Genomic DNA, 20,342 nt, shown 5'->3' with positions numbered 1-20,342 from the left:
CCATACCTTTATTTTCTATATATTTTTTGAAGATTTTATTTATTTACTTGAGAGGGAGAGTGTGTGTGTGAGCACACACAAATGGAGGGTGATGCAGAGGGAAAAAGAGAGGCAGGCTCCCCACTGAGTAAGGAGCCTGATGTGGGACTCAATCCCAGTACCTAAGGATTATGACCTGAGCCTAAGGCAGATGCTAAACCAACTGGGCCACCCAGGCGTCTCTTTCCTATATTTTAGAAAAATTCAAAATATTCTTTAAAAAAACTAAAATTCTGTATTTTAGATAATTTATACATAATTCTATATTTTATATTCCATAAAATTCTTTATTTTAGAGAAATTTAAAATATTCTTTAAAATATTAAAATAATGTTAATTTTATTAGTAAACTGCTTTAGCTGTTCTCAGGGTAAATCCAAAATAGTATAGTAGTAAAAACATATTGTTCCTCTAAAGGAACCTCCCCTACTCAGCAAGAGATATCAACAAGTCTTGTACTATCACTTTCCACCAAGAGGGTCCTGTAAGTCTCAGTGATCAAGTTCCAGGGCCAGTTCTCTTAGCTATATAAGCCGTGAGAATATACGCACTACCTTCTGATGTGGCTAACACATTCAAACTCTAGAGAACCAAAACTTTCTCCTTACTAATTAGAAGATGAGGAGAAGAAAGATTTGATCTATAAAAGCCAGAAAAAAAGATCCTGATAGTGTTGCGGACAGTGCTTCTTTATAGTTGGGAAATGAAAAGGCAGCTCTAACCCAAGAGGAAAGAAGGAAGCAACGTTTAGAAATGAAGGACCAATGACTGAAGGGAGGGACAAGAAAATTCTAAAGCTACACAAATAAAAAACTAGTGAAATGAGCATTTCTAAGATACATGTTTTCAAAATAAACGTAAATTTTTGTTTGCAATATGGAATAATTAACCTTAAACTTCAATTCCACATTATAACTAGCTGAAGGGAAGGAGAATGAGGGAGAAGAATGGTAGGGAAAGAAGACAGGAACTAAAAGGGAGCTACAGTAAATTCAAGGCAAGGATGTTAATCTGAGGGAAATCTGTCAAACCATGCAAATTACTAGCTGTTAAATCTAAAAATATATTATTATGTTACACCTGCCCTTTGAAAGTCAGATTAGTTCACTAGAGTTTTAAAGTAATTTCTTCTGTGCTAGGAATACGTAAATAGAGGAGAAAGGAAAGAGAAGTACTTGAAGACAAGAGAAGTAAAAAGGAGGCCTACAAAGGTGGTAGGGGATGGAAAAGGAAGAGGAGGAGGAGGAGGAAGAATCTCTCTTCTCCTTGCTTCCACTGAACAAATTAACTTGCTACTAAATAATCTGACATAAAAACCTATACAAACTTTCTGTTCTATTTTCTTTTAAACAAAAAAACAAAAGGGAAGCAGAGGCATAATAGCCCAAAAATACACCTCAAACCTTATCTCAAATTCATACTGATACCTCATAATTTTGCCTAATTCAATAAATGAATTTTTATTTGAATAAATCACATTTCTTAACTTTAACTGCTTAAAACTATGTGACCTTTGATATTTCATATAGATAATTTATTTAAAAAATGATCTGAATCAAAAATTAGGGTAATTCCATGCAGGATCCATAAAAGTGACTGATTGACAATATTAATTACCTTTTTTTTCACTAGTATTAGCTTTTTTGGGTGACTTTTCAAAAAAGATAAAATATAACCAACTTACCAGGTGTACTTAAGTATATAATGTAAAATAATAAACACTGTTTTGGAAAGCAGATTCAATGTAAACAAAAAATCTTTTAAGTCAAACAATTACTAAAATCATTAGAAATGTTAGTAAACCATGCATATTCAAGAGCCATTTTCTTCTGTACTGTAAAGCAGCTGATGAATTACAAAAATGGATTAGTTGTTAAAAAAAAAACCCTTGAAATTAGATTAAAAAGATTTCTTTTAGATGACAGTGAAATGCAATCAAATCTTCTTAAGAAATATTTAAAGAAATGTGCAATGGTCTAGTAAGCCTGCTCCCTCAATCAGTATGCATCTGTCCATATCATTACAGATAGTATATATATTTTTGACTTAACTAGATAAAAAATTGTTATTCATAGATCTCAAGGTCACAAAAAAAGAAAATACATTAAAGGCAGATGCATGTCAGTAGGTCTAGGTTCACTGGCAATAGGTTAAACAGCATTAGAATTAAATTAACTTCAGGTAGTTCTCCTAAGGTTCTAAGTAGAAGTCTATTCACATGCAGTCAAAGGAAGGGTTAATTAAGAGAAGAGAACCCAGGGAGTGCTGGTTTAGCACATGCCTACAGGTCACTCTGGACAGGAGATGGGGTGCTGGGGAAGGGACAGGTCATGCAGAAGGGAAATACCATGAACGGGAAGCCAGAGCAGGATAGGAGTGAGAGACACAGACTCACTCTGTCTGCGGTGCGGCGGAACAGTCCGTGGCATCCCTTGGAAGGAGCCCTGCCAAGGAGAGAAGGAGGGAGCAGAATACCCACCCTGTGCAGAGAGAGATGGGGTAGGGAGGTATAATAAAACAGGGAACCGAAAAATAGAAAAACCAAAGTCATACTTTAAAAAAAAATAACAATAGTGTTAATAAGAATACAGATTTTTAAAAATATAGGTAGTTCAAATGATTAAAAATATATCATAATACAAACCTAGGTATTATTCGTATATTTTAAGAAAAAAATTATTTTCCCCTAATATTTATAGTTAAAGCATAAGAAATGAAATACATATTCTTTCTTGTATACATTACATTTATCATCATATAGCTCTTTTTTAAATAGCAGATTCCAGTCTTTCAAAAATGTGAAAACATTTTAAAAGGAAGATAGATTTTTTAAACAAGTGTTAAACAGAGAAATTGCATTAATTATAAATCAGGCAACAAAAAAACTATCATACAAAAAATGTTTATTTCTTTTTAAGTCATAGGTTTTCAGAGGATTAGCAGATAAAGAACACTGGCTGAAAATAGCAGAACCAACACAGCATTAAAAAGACTTAGGATGTTTTGAGAGTGAGTACTGTCAAGAATGTGACATACAGGCCACAGGTTAAGCATGCATGCTTTTTAATATGAGTAACTTATGGCTTCTTAGATTTACATAATAACAGGTTATCAGAATTGGAATACATCTGCAATGGCATTTACTTCCATCTCCTCACTTCCCAGATAAAACTGGGTTAACAAGAAAAAGATTTGTTCAATGTCTCACAAATAAAACCAGATTGGGTCTCAGGTCTGTTTCTAGTGCTCCCACCAACAGAAATATATCCACAAACATAACTATTAAAACAGTAACAAAATCATAAAGGAAAATGAGTTGTAAATTATCATCATACCCAGTTCAATTTGCAAAAGAAAGTATGCATAATTTTTCAGATAAATTAATCTGACACAGAAATAACTTATTAAAAATTACTAATGTAGTTTTTAACTGGTGTTTACAGATTTCATAAACACTCCTCCAAATAAAAATTTTTTCTACTTCTCTATCAATATTTCTTGGCTCGGTTCAGTATAATCAGATACTTATTTAAATTTAAGAGTAATTATATCTACACTGCTCACTATAAAAAAAAAAAAACAGAATGACCCACTTTCTACGTTAATGAAAGGGAAAAACAGCTCCCAGAAACTATGTGGAATTAATGATTTTTAGAATATCCTATTTTAAAAAAGATCCTATCTTTTGAAATTATCATCTTTTCTCCACTAATTTAGCCACAGGTGTTTGTGAAAATAACTTAGAAAATACTTAAGAGGGTGATAATCCCAACCGTTCTCCAAAGATACTGCCAGACACAATTCTATTTTGTTGTTTCAGAAATATTTTGGTTTAAAAGCTTTACACAAAACAAATCTTCAACCAAAAAAGGACAGCAACTTTTCCTAGAAGTTTCACCAGAGCCAAGGTTCTACTCACTGTACTGGGTAAAGACACTTTCAGATAGTGATTTTATATATAAGTTAAACCAGCAGTCAAAGATTTCTTTTCAAAGAAATAAATTCCGGAGGTTTGTGAAAATAGTACTGACAGGGAACAAGGGACCGGTGTTTTTCTTTGGATCTTCCATAAGTCCTACAACTTTAAAAAAGTCACTGATCTTCTCTGAGCCTCAGTTTCCTCATTTGTAAGACACAGGATTTGAATGTGCTAGAGAATGAACTGTGTTCCCCACAAATTCCGTATGTTGAGACCTATTCACCCAGTGTGATGGTATTTTTGGAGGTGGGGACTTTGGGAGGTGAAGAGGTCAAGACGGTGGAGCCCTCTGAACGGGATTCATGCCCTTATAAAAGAAACCCCATCTCTTGCCCCATCCACCACAAGAGAACACAAGGAAAAAATGGTTGTCTATGCAGGCCCTTGCCAGACACTGAATCTTCCAATTTGCTCTTTGATCTCCCAACCTCCAAAACTGTAAGATAAAGATTCCTATTATTTATAGGTCACCCAGTCTCTATGGTGTTTTATGATAGCTGCCCAAACAGACTAAGACAGAATGGTTCATCTCTAAGAAGATTCTCACTTTTAGTTCTTAGAATTCAGTTACTCACATATCTGTCCTTATCCCTACTCCAACCATTGTTATCCCCAAAAAAGAAAGTTCCAAGCCTAGATGGTCCACTGGAGAATTCTACCAATGTTTAAAGAATTAACAACAATTCTATACAGAAAACAGAACTAGAGGAAAGAATACTTCCCCACTCATTTATGAGGCTAGAATTACCCTAAGAGAAAATCAACAAATACAGTACAAAACAAAAAACCAGAAATCAACAGACCATTATAAACATAATACAATGAATATAAACATAAACAAGTCTTAAAAAAACATTATTGATTAGAATTCAGAAATATGTAAAAGAAGTATACACCATGATGGGGGGGGTTAGGTCAACAAGAGTGATTCAAAAATGATCAATGCAATCAATAGACTAAAGTGAAAAAAATGACATGTTCATATATATCAGTAAAGCAAAAAGGACTGAACAAAATGTAACACACATTCATGATGAAAACTCTCTGCAAACTAGGAATAGAAAGGAAATTTCTCAACTTGATAAAAAGCATCTTTCACATACCTATAGCTAACATTTATTTAATGGTGAAAGACTGAATGTTTTCCCCTGTAGATCAGGAATATGGCATCATATTCCTATGATTCCATTCTTATTCAACATACTATGGGAAGTCCTACCCAGTGGCATGATGTAAGAAAAGGAAATAAAAGACATATAGATCAAAAAATTGAGAAAACTGTTCCTATTTGCTAATGACATGACAGTCCACACAGAAAATATAGATCTATAGGAAAAACCCAGAACTAGGAAATAGGTTTTTTAAGTTCATAGGATACAAGATCCATAAACAAAAGTCAGTTGCACTTCTAAATACCAGCAATAAGCATATGAAACTGAAATTTAAAAGACAATACCATTTATAATTACTAAATAGGATGAAATAATAAATCAAAGAAAGCATATGTAGAACTCGTATTCTGAAAACTAGAAAATGTTCATTAAAGAAATTTTTAAAATGATTTAAATTAATAAAGAGATACACCTTATATTCAAGGATTAGAATACTCAACATACTAAAGATGTTAATTCCAAGATGATATTTAGGTATAACATATTTTCTGTCAAAATCCTGGCAAGATTTTTTTTTTTTTAGATAAACACAAGCTAAGTCTAAAATTACACTGAAAACCAAATAAATTAGAATACATAAGCAATTATGACAAAGAAAAGGTAGGATGATCGTTCAACTTAAGACTTTTTATAGTTACAGCAATCAAGACAGTATAGTATTGGTGGAGGTGTAGACACACAGATCAATGGAATAGAAAACCCAGAAGTAGATATATACAAATATATAGTCAACTGACTTTTGACAAAAATGCAAAGGGAATTTAATAGAGAAAGGATAATATTTTTTAAAATGGTGCAAAGTAACTGGATATTTGTAGGGAAAAAATGAACCTTGACCCAAACCTCATGTCTTACAAAAATTCATGGAAAATGGATTACAGAGTTATCTATTTCAACGTTATTTATTTATTTATTTATTTGACAGAGAGAGAGAGAGAACAAGCAGGGGGAGGAGCAGAGGGAGAGAGAAAAGCAGACTCCCCAGTGAGTAGGGAGCTCAAGAGGGGGCTGGATCCCAGGACTCTGAGATCATGACCTGAGCTGAAGGCAGATGCTTAACTGACTGAGCCACCCAGGTGCCTCATGGATCACAGATTTAAATGTAGAGTGTAAAACTATAAACATCTCAGAAGAAAACAAAAGTTTTCAGTGTCTTGGCCTTGGTTTATAAAGAGTTTAGATATAACATAAAAAGAAATCCACAAAAGAAAAAAATCCACAAAAGAAAAAAATCCACAAAAGAAAATAAATGTTGATAGATTGGACATCAAAATTAAAATCTTTTACTCTTGAATGACTCTATGAAGAAGATGGAAAGACAAACTATCGACAGGGCGGGAATACCTGGAACCACATACTTTACTCTTATGTAAGGACTCGGGGAGTATATAAAGAACTCTACATTCAACAGTAAAAAAATTAAAAGTCAAGTGAGAAAATGGGAAGACATGAAGATATATTTCAAGGAAAATGGCTAATAAGCACATAAGAAGACATTACCTCCATTAGTTATTAGGGAAATAGAAATTAAAACTACACTGATATAGCAATACATACTTACCAGAATGGCTAAAATTAAAAAATAATACTACTACTAAATGCTGGTAAAGATGCAGAGAAACTGTCACTCATACAATGTTGATGAGAATCTGTTCTGGCATTTGTGATAAACAGCTTGGTAATTTTTTTTGAGTACTAACAGAGAACTGTCATATGCCCCAGAAATCACACTACTGGGCATTTATCCCAGAGAAATGAAAATTTACATCTACACAAATACTCACAGGAGCTTTATATGGAATAGCTAAAAACTAGAAGTGATTAAAATGTCTCTCAATGACCCATATCAATGGAACAATACTTGGCCATAAAAAGGAACAAATTATTGATAGACACAACTCTTTGGATGAATTTCCAAGGTGTTATTCTGAGTGAAAAAAGTAATCTCAAAAGCTCATACACTATATAGTATCACATAACATTCTTGAAATGATTTGATTAATAGGCATGGAAAATCAGATTAGTGGTTGCCATGAGGAATGGTAGAGGAAGAAGGGAATGACTGTGATTATTAAAAGGCAGCACACAAGGCAGAACTTTGTAGAGGTGCAGTAATTCTGCTTCTTAAATACAGTGTTGTTGCCAGAATCTACACAGTAATAAAATGGCACAGAACTACATACATACTACAAACAATATCCTGGTTTTGATACTGTACTAGGCTTATATAAAAATGTAATCATTACGGGATATTGGGTGAACCATACAAAGGATTTTTATTACTTTTTATGGATCTGTAAGTATTTAAAACAAAAATTTAAAAATAGAGGAATAAAACCATAATGCATATTAGAATAATACAGAAGAAGACTACGTAAAAATGCTGATTATATTGGTAGGGTTATATTTTCTTGGGGAAAATATCTCTATAAACTGCAGGTAATTTCCCTGAGTATGAAAAGAAGAAAGATTATTTAGTCCTTTTGACAATGAACAACTGAAATAGCTATAAAGTACAAGACTAACTAAACCCTGAGACCAGGCAAGTTCAGAATACCAGACATTTAGGCAACACTAAGCAGCAGCATTAAGAGCATGTATTGCCTCCCCCTGATTCCCTACCTATTGGGAGTGTTTCTAAAACAAAAAAGAACTTGTGGAAGAAGAACTTAACTTTGAAACTTCGAAGACTCAGGATTAATAAGATGTAAGGTAAGGGCGGGAGACCTGATCTTTAGCAAAAAGTCAGCAGAAGCAACCCAAGTTCCCAGATGTACGGATCTGTTCCAGCAGTGAGTGCTGGAACAGGCTACACTCCTGAACTGAAGTGTATCATAAGTGACAGCAGTTTTAAGATGGATCTGAGATCCAGAAGGTCTAGTCCCCAAATCTGGAAAACATGTCCACCTTTCTCTGGTCCAGAAATAGAGCTTCACTCTCCTATCATCTCAGATTTACCCTAAGAATCCAGCAATGTCTTTGATTTAGTATCCAAAACCCTTAGCACACTGGGATTGAAATACAGAATAAACTAGTCTAAGTTCACGGAATGAATCAGAAAATGAATCTATGGTTTAAAAGCTGAAGGAATGTACTTTGGTGGAGATCATTAATTCCTGCTACTTAGTACAGGTTTAGAACCTAATCCAATGACCGTCACACAGAACTGAATTATGGACACTCTAAAATGAAATGCTGTATAAATGTAAAATACCCCTAAATGTCAAAGAATTGGTTAAAAATAAAAACCAAAGCTCAGAATGTAAAAATTCTCAATATCTTCTTTATACTGATTCCACTTTTTAATGATACTACTGGGTTAATCAGATATTTTGTTTAAAATTAATTCTGTATTTCTCTTTAATTTGGATTCTAGGGCATTTACATTATATATTCAGCTCACATTATATTTCTACTGGAGCACTAATAGAGAGGGCAGAGAGTGCATAATTCTTTCTTGGTTGATGCAATGAACTCATAAAGTTCCTTAAGCTCTAGCCAAGAAAGTATCTTTTGCTCATCTGCATCTATTTTAAATCTTCTGATGACTTCTAAGATGAAATGGCAGATATGAGATGCTTTCTGCTAGAGAAATGTGGTTTGTCTAAAACACTTTGTTTTATATGAAACAAAGAGAAGTAGGTATGCGTATGAATATATTCCTAGAATCCAAGCAGGAAAATAAAATCTACTTGTAGAAAAACATACCTGGGATATCTGACATAAACAGTGTAACAATATGCACAATGTTCTAATTTATACTTTAAATTTGTGGGACAAAAAAAAAAAAAAACAACCAAATAAAGGAAAAGGAAAACATGAAAAACAGAAGTGTATGAAACTCAGGGTTTTAGAGGTAACTTCATTTCTCTCAAGATAAAGCCTACCAGGTCTTCACATAAAACACTGTGTGAACTCTGTGTGGGATTAGACAAGGAACTGTGAGCCAATTCTTCCAAGAACACTTTTAGCTCTTCCCTCAAATAGCTGCTTTTTCTTAATGCTGATGTGAGAACAGATGAGAGTTTTCACCTCAAGTAAGTTTAGGGGATTTTCATCTTAACACCGAAGAGATAAAACTCTTCCTGATTCATGATTAGTTTGCCAATTTCTCCCTCTTCTGGGAAAGTCTAGGAAGCTCCCTGGAATAGTCTTACTTGCTCCGGAAGGGTCTGTGGCACTTGGCACTACAACACTGAGCTTTCCTAGTAGATGAAGCTCTAGCACTAGAAAGATTTCTGCCTTCTATGCACTCAAGTCCCCTCCACACTCTGAATCTTCCTCTCCACCTAACTTCACCTAACTTGATTTATCAAGTTGCTTCCTGAAAGTGAACAGGATTATCCATTTCTCATCTGATTGCTATCATTAAATTTCTAAGAGTAAAATCTCTCTACATCCTGCCTACATCCTTGATGTACAAGTCAGTAAATTGAACTCTGTATTACACAAATGAAGTGATCCCAGTAGTAGAAAACTTTGGTACTGTCCTTTGTTTTCCAATTACAGTGTAGATAAAACTTTGCTTCTTCAATGGATACTTTAAACAAAGTTTTAAAAATGATGGGGTGCCTGGGTGGCTCAGAGGGTTAAAGCCTCTGCCTTCAGCTCAGGTCATGATCCCAGAGTCCTGGGATCGAGCCCCGCATCGGGCTCTCTCCTTGGTGGAAAGCCTGCTTCCTCCTCTCTTTCTCTGCCTGCCTCTCTGCCTACTTGTGATCTCTCTCTGTCAAATAAATAAATAAAATCTTTAAAAAAAAATTTTAAAAATTCTTTCTAGATTTCTGGCATTTGGTATTAGAGGGTGCTGATTTAGATACCCCTAAAATTTATGACTAGATAAATCACTCAATTGCTAAAATGGTCATATTTAATTTGTTCTTAGCCTTGAAAAACAATTCTATTTTGTTAGTGGTTTCAGATGTATCCAAAGAAGCTATAGTATAAATGTTTAAAAATCAGAGTAACAATACACATAATAGGATTCTTGTTGTATTGTCATAAATACATGTGGCTGGCATGTGATGTCTCAGTAAAGATGGCTCCTGTCAGCATTTAGCTCATTGAAACACAGACCATACTCAATGGTCCATATCTAAAAATGATCACACATAAAAATTTTTTTTCTTTGGCACCAAAAATTTAAAAATAATTTCATGATCACATTATAATTATTTGTTTAAATACCAATTTATATGTATATTTCACTTAAAAATACTTCTAGTGGCATATGCTATATATAAACAACAGTGAATGTAAATAAAGACCTCCACAAAGAAATCCTTAATTCCCTCTGGAATATATATGAGTAGTAATATAACACCTCACCAATTGGGATAAAATGAAATGACAAAGTATAAAATCAGGACATTAATCTCACATAAAAATTAACTAATAATGCTTCCCATTCTCAAATCAGGAAGGCATACAGTGTGAAAGAAAAAGGACTAAGGAGAGAGTTCTCTTAAGACACATCTTTAGGTTATGATGTTCCCTTTCACGTAGTATTTTATGTTATCTCCCAGGCAAGCAGAAAAAGGGAGGGAGCAGAGTTCTTTAATAGTACATATAGCATGCTGCTAGGAAGTTAGCAAACTCCTTCTCCTTGGGAAATTATGAACAGTTGACATGATTTCTGTGATATGTCTGTGATACAATTTTCTGATTTTATCTTTTCTATTTTATAAATAGCTATTATAGGAACATACTTGACTATGATATTTTGAACTGTATGTATAATCTAGTAAATCTGAGACATGAGAACCTAATTCTAAGCACAAAGAATTGCTGATAATCCTGACCATATTCTAATTGCTGAATTTATGTAAGTCACATACATATCTATTAAACTATAAAATGGATTAAATCTCTGATCCGCTACTAGAAGCTAATTCTAAGAGAACATTTTAAAATACATAGGAAATCATCTTTCCTCACCTCTCTGCTATATAATGAAGTGAGTTCTTAAGATATGAAAGAAAACTAGTAACAGATCTAATTTTGCATATTCTGAATTTCAACTGGTAGGCAACTTTCTCACTGATACTGATAAGACAGCATTTATTTCTACACTAAATTTTAAAAGGAATCCAGGTGAGCCATTCATTATCTGACAGGCCAAGAAGATCCTTTGTGTCCATTTTACAATCCCTTTTTTGAGATTCAAGGGATAAATAATAAGACAGTTGATGGTCTGAGTCTAGAAATGTTTTCTTTTTCTTTTTCTTTTTTTTAGAAATTTTCTCTTTTTTGCTATTTTGGCTTCTCTAGTTCATTTAAGATATTTAAACAAAGGCTCTGTAAAATGTATATATTGCAAAAATTTAGAATTACTTAATGTGCAAATCTTCACACAGTGATGTTAAATGCTTTGAAACAATACTAGAAATACATTAAAAATATTTAATTCAGTCCAAGATAATGCTACTTATAAGAACATGCTTGTACACAAATAATAATGTCATACTATCTTTAAAAATAAACTTTTATAAGTTTAAAATTTTAAATGAATCTTCTCACATAATCACCATCTTCCTAGTATTCCTAGTCTCACTTCAACTGTTTTTGTGTGAATGATTAGATACCTTCCACACTACTGTTCTTTTCATGTTATCCATTTCACCATTTTATCTGGGTACTCTGTCCCTCAGATAAATTATTTCACCAGAAGCAGACTTATCCACTTTCCTCTTTTTGTTTTTTTTTTAATATTTTATTTATTTATTTGACAGAGAGAGACACAGAAAGAAAGAGAACCCAAGCAGGGGGCAGCAGGAGAGGGAGAAGCAGGCTTCCCGTTGAGCGGGGAGCCTGATGTAGGCCTTGATCCCAGGACCCTGGGATCATGACCTAAGCTAAAGGCAGCCGCTTAACAACTGAGCCACCGGGCACCCTCCACTTTCCTCTTAAGGTAGCATCTTTTCTGACAGCTCATTCATATCTCCTTTTTCCTCTGTCTTTCCCTCTCTAAATCTAAAATCCAGCACCCTTATTTTCCTTCATTTCTTCTAAAAATATCCATTTTTTTTCATTTTTCTTTCCATGTCCCAAATGACTGCCAACAAGTGTTATGAATGGTACCTCTCTCTTCTCTACCATCCTTCTGTGCCTTCTACTATAACCAGATTATTTCCTTGGATGCCAGAAGTATTCTGAGGACATGCTTACATATGCCTCATAAACCTCTGAAGGAGATTCTCAACTAAGAGTGTCAAGAAGGGCAATTAAATTCCCCAAGATATTCAGGAAATGGTAAAGAACAAGGATTCAGACTCTAACTTTCAATCTTCCCGAAGTCTTACTAGCCAGATCAAAAAATGTTACCTACACTCAACCTGGAGATTTTGAAATACAACATGCTTTGATTCCCCAAACTGCTACCTAACAAAATCACTGTGGTCAAAGAAGGATCCCACTGCACCTCCCCATCACCAACATCTTGCTTAAAGATGTTGGGTTCCTGCTAAAAAACGAACATGCAGAATCAAGTATAACTTTTTAGAAGAGAAAAGAAAATCTTCATTATAGTAAATGGTTTCTAAAATAAGGTAATTTTATTTCAAATGAATCCTAAGTCCAAAAAACATAAAAATGAGAGAATAAACTCAAAATTTAACCTCAATAGTTAATAATTATCTAACTAAGTAAATATATGTAACTACCTCTTTAAATACAACTCAATAAAACTACTTTTGCAGATAAAATTTTTAATTCTATTTTTAAATGGACTTTACACAACTTCAACTACTTTCCTAAACATACAACTGTGTTACAGCCAAAATCATATACTTACTGTTGTCTAAATGTATCGTCCTACCTCATCACCTTTACTTGTACTGTTCCTTTTGTCAAGGATATTTGTTCCATTTCAATCTGCAAAATATCTCTCAATCCTTTAAGGCTCCTCAGCGCACCTCTGGGTGAAAGAACCTTGTACTAGCAGTCAGTAGCCTATCTTAGCCACTGACTGACTATGGAAATTTTAATATGCCATTTAACCTCCCTGCCTTCTGTTAACTTGGATAACTATAAGCAAAGGTGCTAAGCCAAGTGATTCCTATTCAGTAGATAACAAGGAAGCCTGAAGTCTGGGTTTATTAAAGTACTAGGCTGGAAAACTGACCTTCATTTCGCTCAAATTATAGTAAAATAACTGAGCAATGTCTTGGGGTTGGTTTTATACCATTTACTTTTTGTCTGATTAACAGTTTTCAGAACAGAAGATGAAGGAATCCAGAGATGGTATAAAAACTCCCATGAGGATGGGAAAATGGAACATCTCACACTTAAATCACCAATCTACTTAGTAATAGTGTCTGAAAATACAAACATCTGTGAGGAAAATTGAAGAAACAGGGAAACCCAAACTTTCATCTAGAAGCAAAAGGCATAGTCTTGTTTTGAAATTTCCTTCACACTAAGCTTCCACATCCTTTAAAGAAATACTCTATCTTCTCTGTCTACTGACATCTTTTACTTTCTAGAATTCAACCACAACCTTCACCTTTTTCACCAAGCTCCTTGATTCTTCAGACTAGACTTTCCCAATCCTTTGAACCTAACAGAACTCAATGCACTCTAAGTGTATCACACCACCAGTCCCTTTAATAAACACCTGCTCATGAAAGAAGCAATCCTGAATGGTCTGTGCATTTTCTTCCCCAATTCTTATTTCTACTTCAAGAGCCTAATAACTGAGATGGGAGAGACTCATCAACTTTTGTTGAATAAATTATTAGTATCGCACCTTATGTGAGCACACACAAAAATGTTACTTATTAGATAAAAAACAAAAAAGTATTTTATAAACTTTAAAGCCTATAGCTAAGTTTTAAAAATTGGGTTGTTGATTATAGTAACCATTATGGTTCCCTGTTCATTTCTGTTACTACGATTCCACTGTTAAACAAGGCAAAAGAAGAGTCAAATGTGGCTTATTAGGCATTCTCTTAACAAAAAATGTCTATTAGTTGGCACCCAACAACAGGATTAGGATGACTAGCAGGCCATGCGATGACCCTCTGGCTCAGGCACATCCTGAACTTATTTTCAGAACTCAGATTAAATTATGGTCAGTGTATGTTAGCCTAAATATGTTTTGAAAAACAAGAAAACTTGGTTACTTTATACTGTTTAGAAGAAACCATTCCCTAACCATGCCTAAACATAACCTTTACTATCTATATTTTAATGCACTTATTCTTAACAGCCTCAACATCTGAGTAATTATAACAGAATATATTTGAAAGTTTCAACAACAACAAAAGAATAAGCTACATCACGTACTTCCAAAGAGTCATGCTGTTAAAAAGGGAAGACTGCATTTCTTTTTAAATTTCTACTTCTTTTAGGGCATGGAGAAATACCACTCTCATAAATACATGCAATGAGAGGAGACTAAACATTCAAATAAAATGCGCTGTAGTGTGCAGAACAGAAAAGCTATTAAATGCACATTCATTTATATAAGACACACAAGAGAAGCTTTAGAAAGCACATAAGAGACAAGAAAAATCAACTTACCTAAAAAAAAAAATTACAGCCATGGCAGATTCAAAATTATTAGATTAAAGTAAAAAGAGTGAAACGAACATCAAAAGAGTAAATGACAAGAGAAGAGGTTAAGGGCATATGTTACTTACAGGAATTCTTCTCCAGGGTGTTTGAGTATATTTATCAGCATATGTGCATTTTTCCTCTTTAGAATTTTGGTGGCAGTTACACTGAGTTGCCTGAATAAAACCACAAAATTTACACGGGTATAATTCTATATACACATATATACATACAAAAATAATTAGAGGTTGGGGCACCTGGGTGGCTCAATGGGTTAAAGCCTCTGCCTTCAGCTCAGGTCATGACCCCCGAGTCCTGGGATGAAGCCCCGCAGTGGGCTCTCTGCTCAGCGGGGAGCCTGCTTTCCTTCCTCTCTCTCTGCCTACTTGTGATCTCTGTCTATCCAACAAATAAATAAAATCTTTTAAAAAAATAATTAGAGGCTCTCTTAAAGGGTAAAAGATCACCCTCATGAAAAAAAAGCAAACATCCAGGTCTATTCATTAGTCTCCCATCTTATTCAGAGACTGGATTCCAGAGTCACTCAGTAAAGCTAAAATTCTGTATAGTGAAAATTAACCTTGGGAATCTCTTACACTGTCCATAAATACACTATCTACGATCTTATGTGTATAAATATATATAATACTATGTGTATAAAAATAATATATATTAATATATATAATAATGTATATATAATAATGTAGAATATATATAACAATATACAGATTATAAGGAATACAATTGCAAAATATAATGTATTTCTCTAAACTATAATGGTACTACAGTCACTACACCAGAGTTTCTTAAATTCATTTTTGATGGCACTCTATGGATATTAAACACCACCGGTCCACAGATAAGGCTGTCTATTCACATGTGTGGTGCTTTTAAGCCTTCTTAATGATGTGTTACCCTTATTGAACAAAAGAATTTGAAGGACCACTGAATTTTGACAAGATCCATCTGACCATTCCAGTTCACAAATGAATTCTCTGCATATGATTCCACTCAAAGCAAACTCATTTAGACAACACAAAGCAACGTACCTTTTGTGGAAACTTTGGTCTCTCAAATAAATAATGATCAAATTTTTAAAAAGAACAAGAAGACATAATGTGAACTTCTCCCTAGTGTGGAGTACTGTTATATTCCAATACATATATTGGAATATATATATTATTTATTAAACAATCTCACTGGAGGTAAACTTTCTTATAGGAAAACCTACATAACAAATTCTTAACTACTGCATCAAATTAAAATTAGGTGTCTTATTTTTTAAAATTTACCAAAATTCAGAATTTTTCTTATTTTTCTTATTTTCAATCAATCCATTTTCCATATATAAAATAAGATCTAATTAAAAACAAAAATCTCTGCAGAATAGACATTTTCCATTTCTTATAGTACAGACATATTTCCCATTCCTAAAAAATGGGATAGTGAATGAAACAAAATTCACCATATTAAGTAGGCAACTTAAGAGTCTCATGGGGGCACTTGGGTGGCTCAGCTGGTTAAGCATCTGACTCTTGGTTTCGACTCAGGTTATGATCTCAGAATCCTGAGATGGAGCCCTGCATCTGGCACAGTGCAGAGTCTGCTTGAGATTCTCTCTCTCCCTTTCCCTTTACCCCTCCCCCCTGCTCATGCTCTCTTTCTCTCTCAAAAGTAAAATAAAATAAAAATATTTTTTTAAAAAAAGTCTCAAGAGAATTCACTATAATAGGACATAACTTTTAATATATATGGAAGGTATATAAAGAAAAAATATTTATCTTAGTGCAAGCACATTATGTATTCTATCCTGACTACTGCAGTTCCAGAAGTAATTTCCTTTTTGTAGTCAATCTGTTAACTAACATATGAAGAACAATATTAGGCAAATGTTTGAATTTTTTATAATTTGAAAAACCTAGTTTTTAGTGACATTTCAATAGATGTGAAACAACTACCCGACTCATTCCCTGTCCACATGCTTTTCTTTTTGCTGACAGATTCTGTTTGGAGGCTCACATTCTATGTAGTCCCATATTCAGGAAAGTGTATCCTACCTTTTGACCCAATGATATATTTTGATTAGTGTGAACCAATCAGATTAATCCCATTCTACCATGCTTAGGAAGTGATAAAGATTCCAAACCTAGCCAATAAAACATACGCAAAGTCTGGATAATTTCTGAGAATGTGCTCTTGATTTTAAAAATAGGTATGCTAGAGGGATGCCTGGGTGGTTCAGTCAGTTAAGCATCCAACTCCTGGTTTTGGCTCAGGTCATGATTTGAGGGTCGTGGGATCCAGCCCTGCATCAAGCCCCATGCTTGAGATTCTCTTTCTCTCCTCTCCTTACCTTTTTCTTTCTCTTTGAAATAAATAAATGTCTTTTTTTTTTTTTTTAAAGGCATACTAGAGAAAAGAAGGTCCTTTTCCTACATTTGGGGACTAATACAGGAGTATATGACACACAGAACTACAGAATACATCTTGTAACCAGCACAGGACAGCCAAAAAGATTCCAGAAAACCAACCTAGAACTTCACCATTACCGAAATGACCATTTAAGTAACCATGAGATCTACACAATTTTGTTATTTGAGTTTACAGATGTTCTAACTTTTAAGCCTCTTTTAGTTAAAGACTTTTACTTGTAACATAACACCTTAAGATATACACTGATTTACTAGATGGGTGATTTGGGGCAAATCATCAATAAGAGTAGTATTAATCATGCACCCATGGCCCAGGTATAGCATTACTCGGTTTTCATACATAGTTTATTAGACTATCATAATCCTATATTGTATTATTTTTATTACACCCACATACAGAAGAGGCTGAGGAGAAATAAAGTAACTTCCCTAAAACAACATGGCTATTTAGTTTCAGGGCAGAATTTGAAACCAGGTATATAATCCAGTTTTTCAAATCTATGACACAGCTAACCTGCTTAAGCTGAGTTCTACTTTCCATGACTCTATAAAGAAATTTCTACACTAATAATTTCACCAGATTATTCTAAGGCTCCAATGTGTAAATGTATCTAAATTAACTTACTACTTAGTATACTTAGGGAAAAATAAAAGAGCATTCTCAGCATTTTAAATAAGATTTAAATAGCTGAGCTTCTATACAATCCAGTTAAATACTTGGAGCACTGCAATCTGATTTTATATATGAACTTTTCACACAAAATATGAATTTAACACTTTATATTGTCAATTTTCTGAAAGTGTACATGCAAACTCAGGTTAAGATAAAATGCATAGATAGCTAGAACTAGAAAGGGACTTTGAAATCACCTTGAAAATCCTTCACATTTTTTTCCCCTTAAATTCCAGTGTAGTTAACATACAGTGATATATTGAGATGTGCAACATAGTGAACCACCAAGTCTATCCATCACTGTGTTCATCAAGACAAACACACTCTTAATCCCCTTAACCTATTTCACCCCCGCCCAATCCACCTCCCCTTTGGTAACCACCTGTTAGTTTTTTATAGTTAAGAGTTTGTTTTTCCATTATTTGCTTGTTTTGATTCTTAAATTCCACACATGAATGAAATCCAATGGCATTTGTCTTATTCTAATTGGCTTATTTTGTTTAGCATAATACTTCATCTCTATCCATGTTGTTGCAAATGGCAAGATTTCATTTTTTCTTATGGCTGAATAATATTCCAATGCACATACATATATGCATCTTTGTGTGTGTAATGGTACACATATATATTACATATATGTATGTATACATATCCATCCAAGCACACACTCTCTCTCACTCTCATATATAAAACATATCTCTATCCATTCATCTATTGATGGACACTTGGGTTTCTTCTGTAATTTGGCTATTATAAACAATGCTGAGATAAACATAGGGGTGCATATGTCCCCTCAAATTAGTGTTTTTGTATTCTCTGGGTAAATATCCAGTAGTGTGATTACTGAAATAGAATAATTCTATTTTTAACTTTTTCAGGAAAATCCACATTGTCTTTGACAGTGGTTGTACCAGTTTGCATTCCCAACAATAGTGTACAAGGGTTCCTTTTTCTCCATATTCTCGCCAACACTTGTTTCTTGAGTTTTTTACTTTACCCGTTTTAACAGATGTGAGGTGTTATCTCACTATGATTTTGATTATCCCTGATGATAAATGATACATCATTTCATGTACCTGTTGGTCATCTGTAGGTCTTCTTTGGAGGAATGCCTGTTCATGTCTTCTGTGCATTTTTAAATCGGATTGTCTTTTTGGTATTGAATTGTGTAAGTTCTTTATATATTTTGGATACTGACCCTTTCTTGGATATGTCATGTGCAAATATCTTCTCCAATTCAGTAGACTGTCATTTAGTTTTGTTGGTTGTTTCCTTTGCTGTGCAGAAGCTTTTAATTGTGATGTAATCTCAATAGTTTATTGTTGTTTTTGTTTCCCTTGCCTCAGAAGAATGTTGCTATGACCAATGTCAGAGAAATTACTGCCTATCCTCTCTTTCAGGATATTTATGGATTTAGATCTCACATTTAGGTCTTTAATCCATTTTTTAAAAGATTTTATTTATTGATTTGAGAGAGAGAGAATGAGAATGAGAATGAAAATGAGAATGAGAATGAGTGGGGGGAAAGGCAGAGAGAAAGGGAAAAGCAGAGCCCTCCTGAGCAGGGAGCCTGACTTGGGGCTCAATCCCAGGACCCTGAGATGATGACCTGAGCTGAAGGCAGATGCTTAGCTGACTGTGCCACCCAGGCACCTTGGTCTTCAAGCCATTTTGAGTTTATTTCCTGGGGCCCCTGGGTGGCTCAGTGAGTTAAAGCCTCTGCCTTCGGCTCAGGTCATCATCTCAGGGTCCTGGGGTCAAGCCCCACGTCGGGCTCTCTGTTCAACAGGGACCCCTTTTCTCTCTACCTGCCTCTCTACCTACTTGGGATCTCTGTCTGTCAAATAAATAAATAAAATCTTTAAAAAAAAAAAAGTCAATTTGAGCTTATTTCCCTTCTTGTGTGTGGAGCTGGCTTAATTTGTTGTTGATTCTCCAGTTCTTTAAGGTGTAGAGACAACTGGTGTATTCTGGATTTTTCAATTTTTTGGAGAGAGGCTTAGACGGCTATGTGTTCCCCTTAGGACCGCTGTTGCTGTATCCTATAGGTTTTGGACCGAAGTTGGTTTCATTCTCATTGGTTTCCATAAATTTTTAAGATCTTCTTTGATTTCCTTGTTGATCCAAGCATTCTTAAACAAGGTGGTCTTTAGCTTCCAGGTGTTTGAATTCCTTCTAAACTTTTCCTTGTGGTTGAGCTCCAGTTTCAAAGCATTGTGATCTGAGAATATGCAGGGAATAATCTCAGTCTTCTGGTATAGGTTGAGTCCTGATTTGTGACCCAGTATGTGGTCTATTCTGCAGAAGGATCCATGTGCACTTGAGAAGAATGAGTATTCTGTTGTTTTAGGGTGGAATGTTCTATGTATATCTACGAGGTCCATCTGGTTCAATGTGTCATTCAATGCTCTTCTTTACTGATTTTCTGCTTGGATGATCTGTCTATTACTGAGAGAGGCGTGTTAAGATCTCCTACTATTAATGTATTCATA

General features: G+C 34.3%; 1 protein-coding gene across 10 annotated transcripts in view; it reads right to left on the bottom strand.

Annotated features, from left to right (window-relative positions):
- Positions 1-20,342, bottom strand: part of CCSER2 (coiled-coil serine rich protein 2) — a 190,455-nt gene that overhangs the window by 15,336 nt on the left and 154,777 nt on the right. For 5 of the 10 annotated variants that reach the window (XM_045083573.1, XM_045083572.1, XM_013063135.2 and 2 more), the window contains one exon: positions 14,832-14,921. In XM_045083573.1, coding sequence (XP_044939508.1) covers positions 14,832-14,921 — 90 coding nt within the window. Of the gene's footprint in view, positions 1-2,386; positions 2,520-14,831; positions 14,922-20,342 lie in introns of those variants that run through there. The other 5 variants (XM_045083575.1, XM_045083574.1, XM_045083576.1 and 2 more) reach the window with 3 other exon arrangements.

Source organism: Mustela putorius, unplaced genomic scaffold (assembly GCF_011764305.1).
Source record: "Mustela putorius furo isolate JIRA1106 unplaced genomic scaffold, ASM1176430v1.1 tig00000698_pilon_pilon_pilon, whole genome shotgun sequence".
Lineage (NCBI taxonomy): Eukaryota > Metazoa > Chordata > Mammalia > Carnivora > Mustelidae > Mustela > Mustela putorius.
This window is presented reverse-complemented; position numbering and strand designations above follow the sequence as displayed.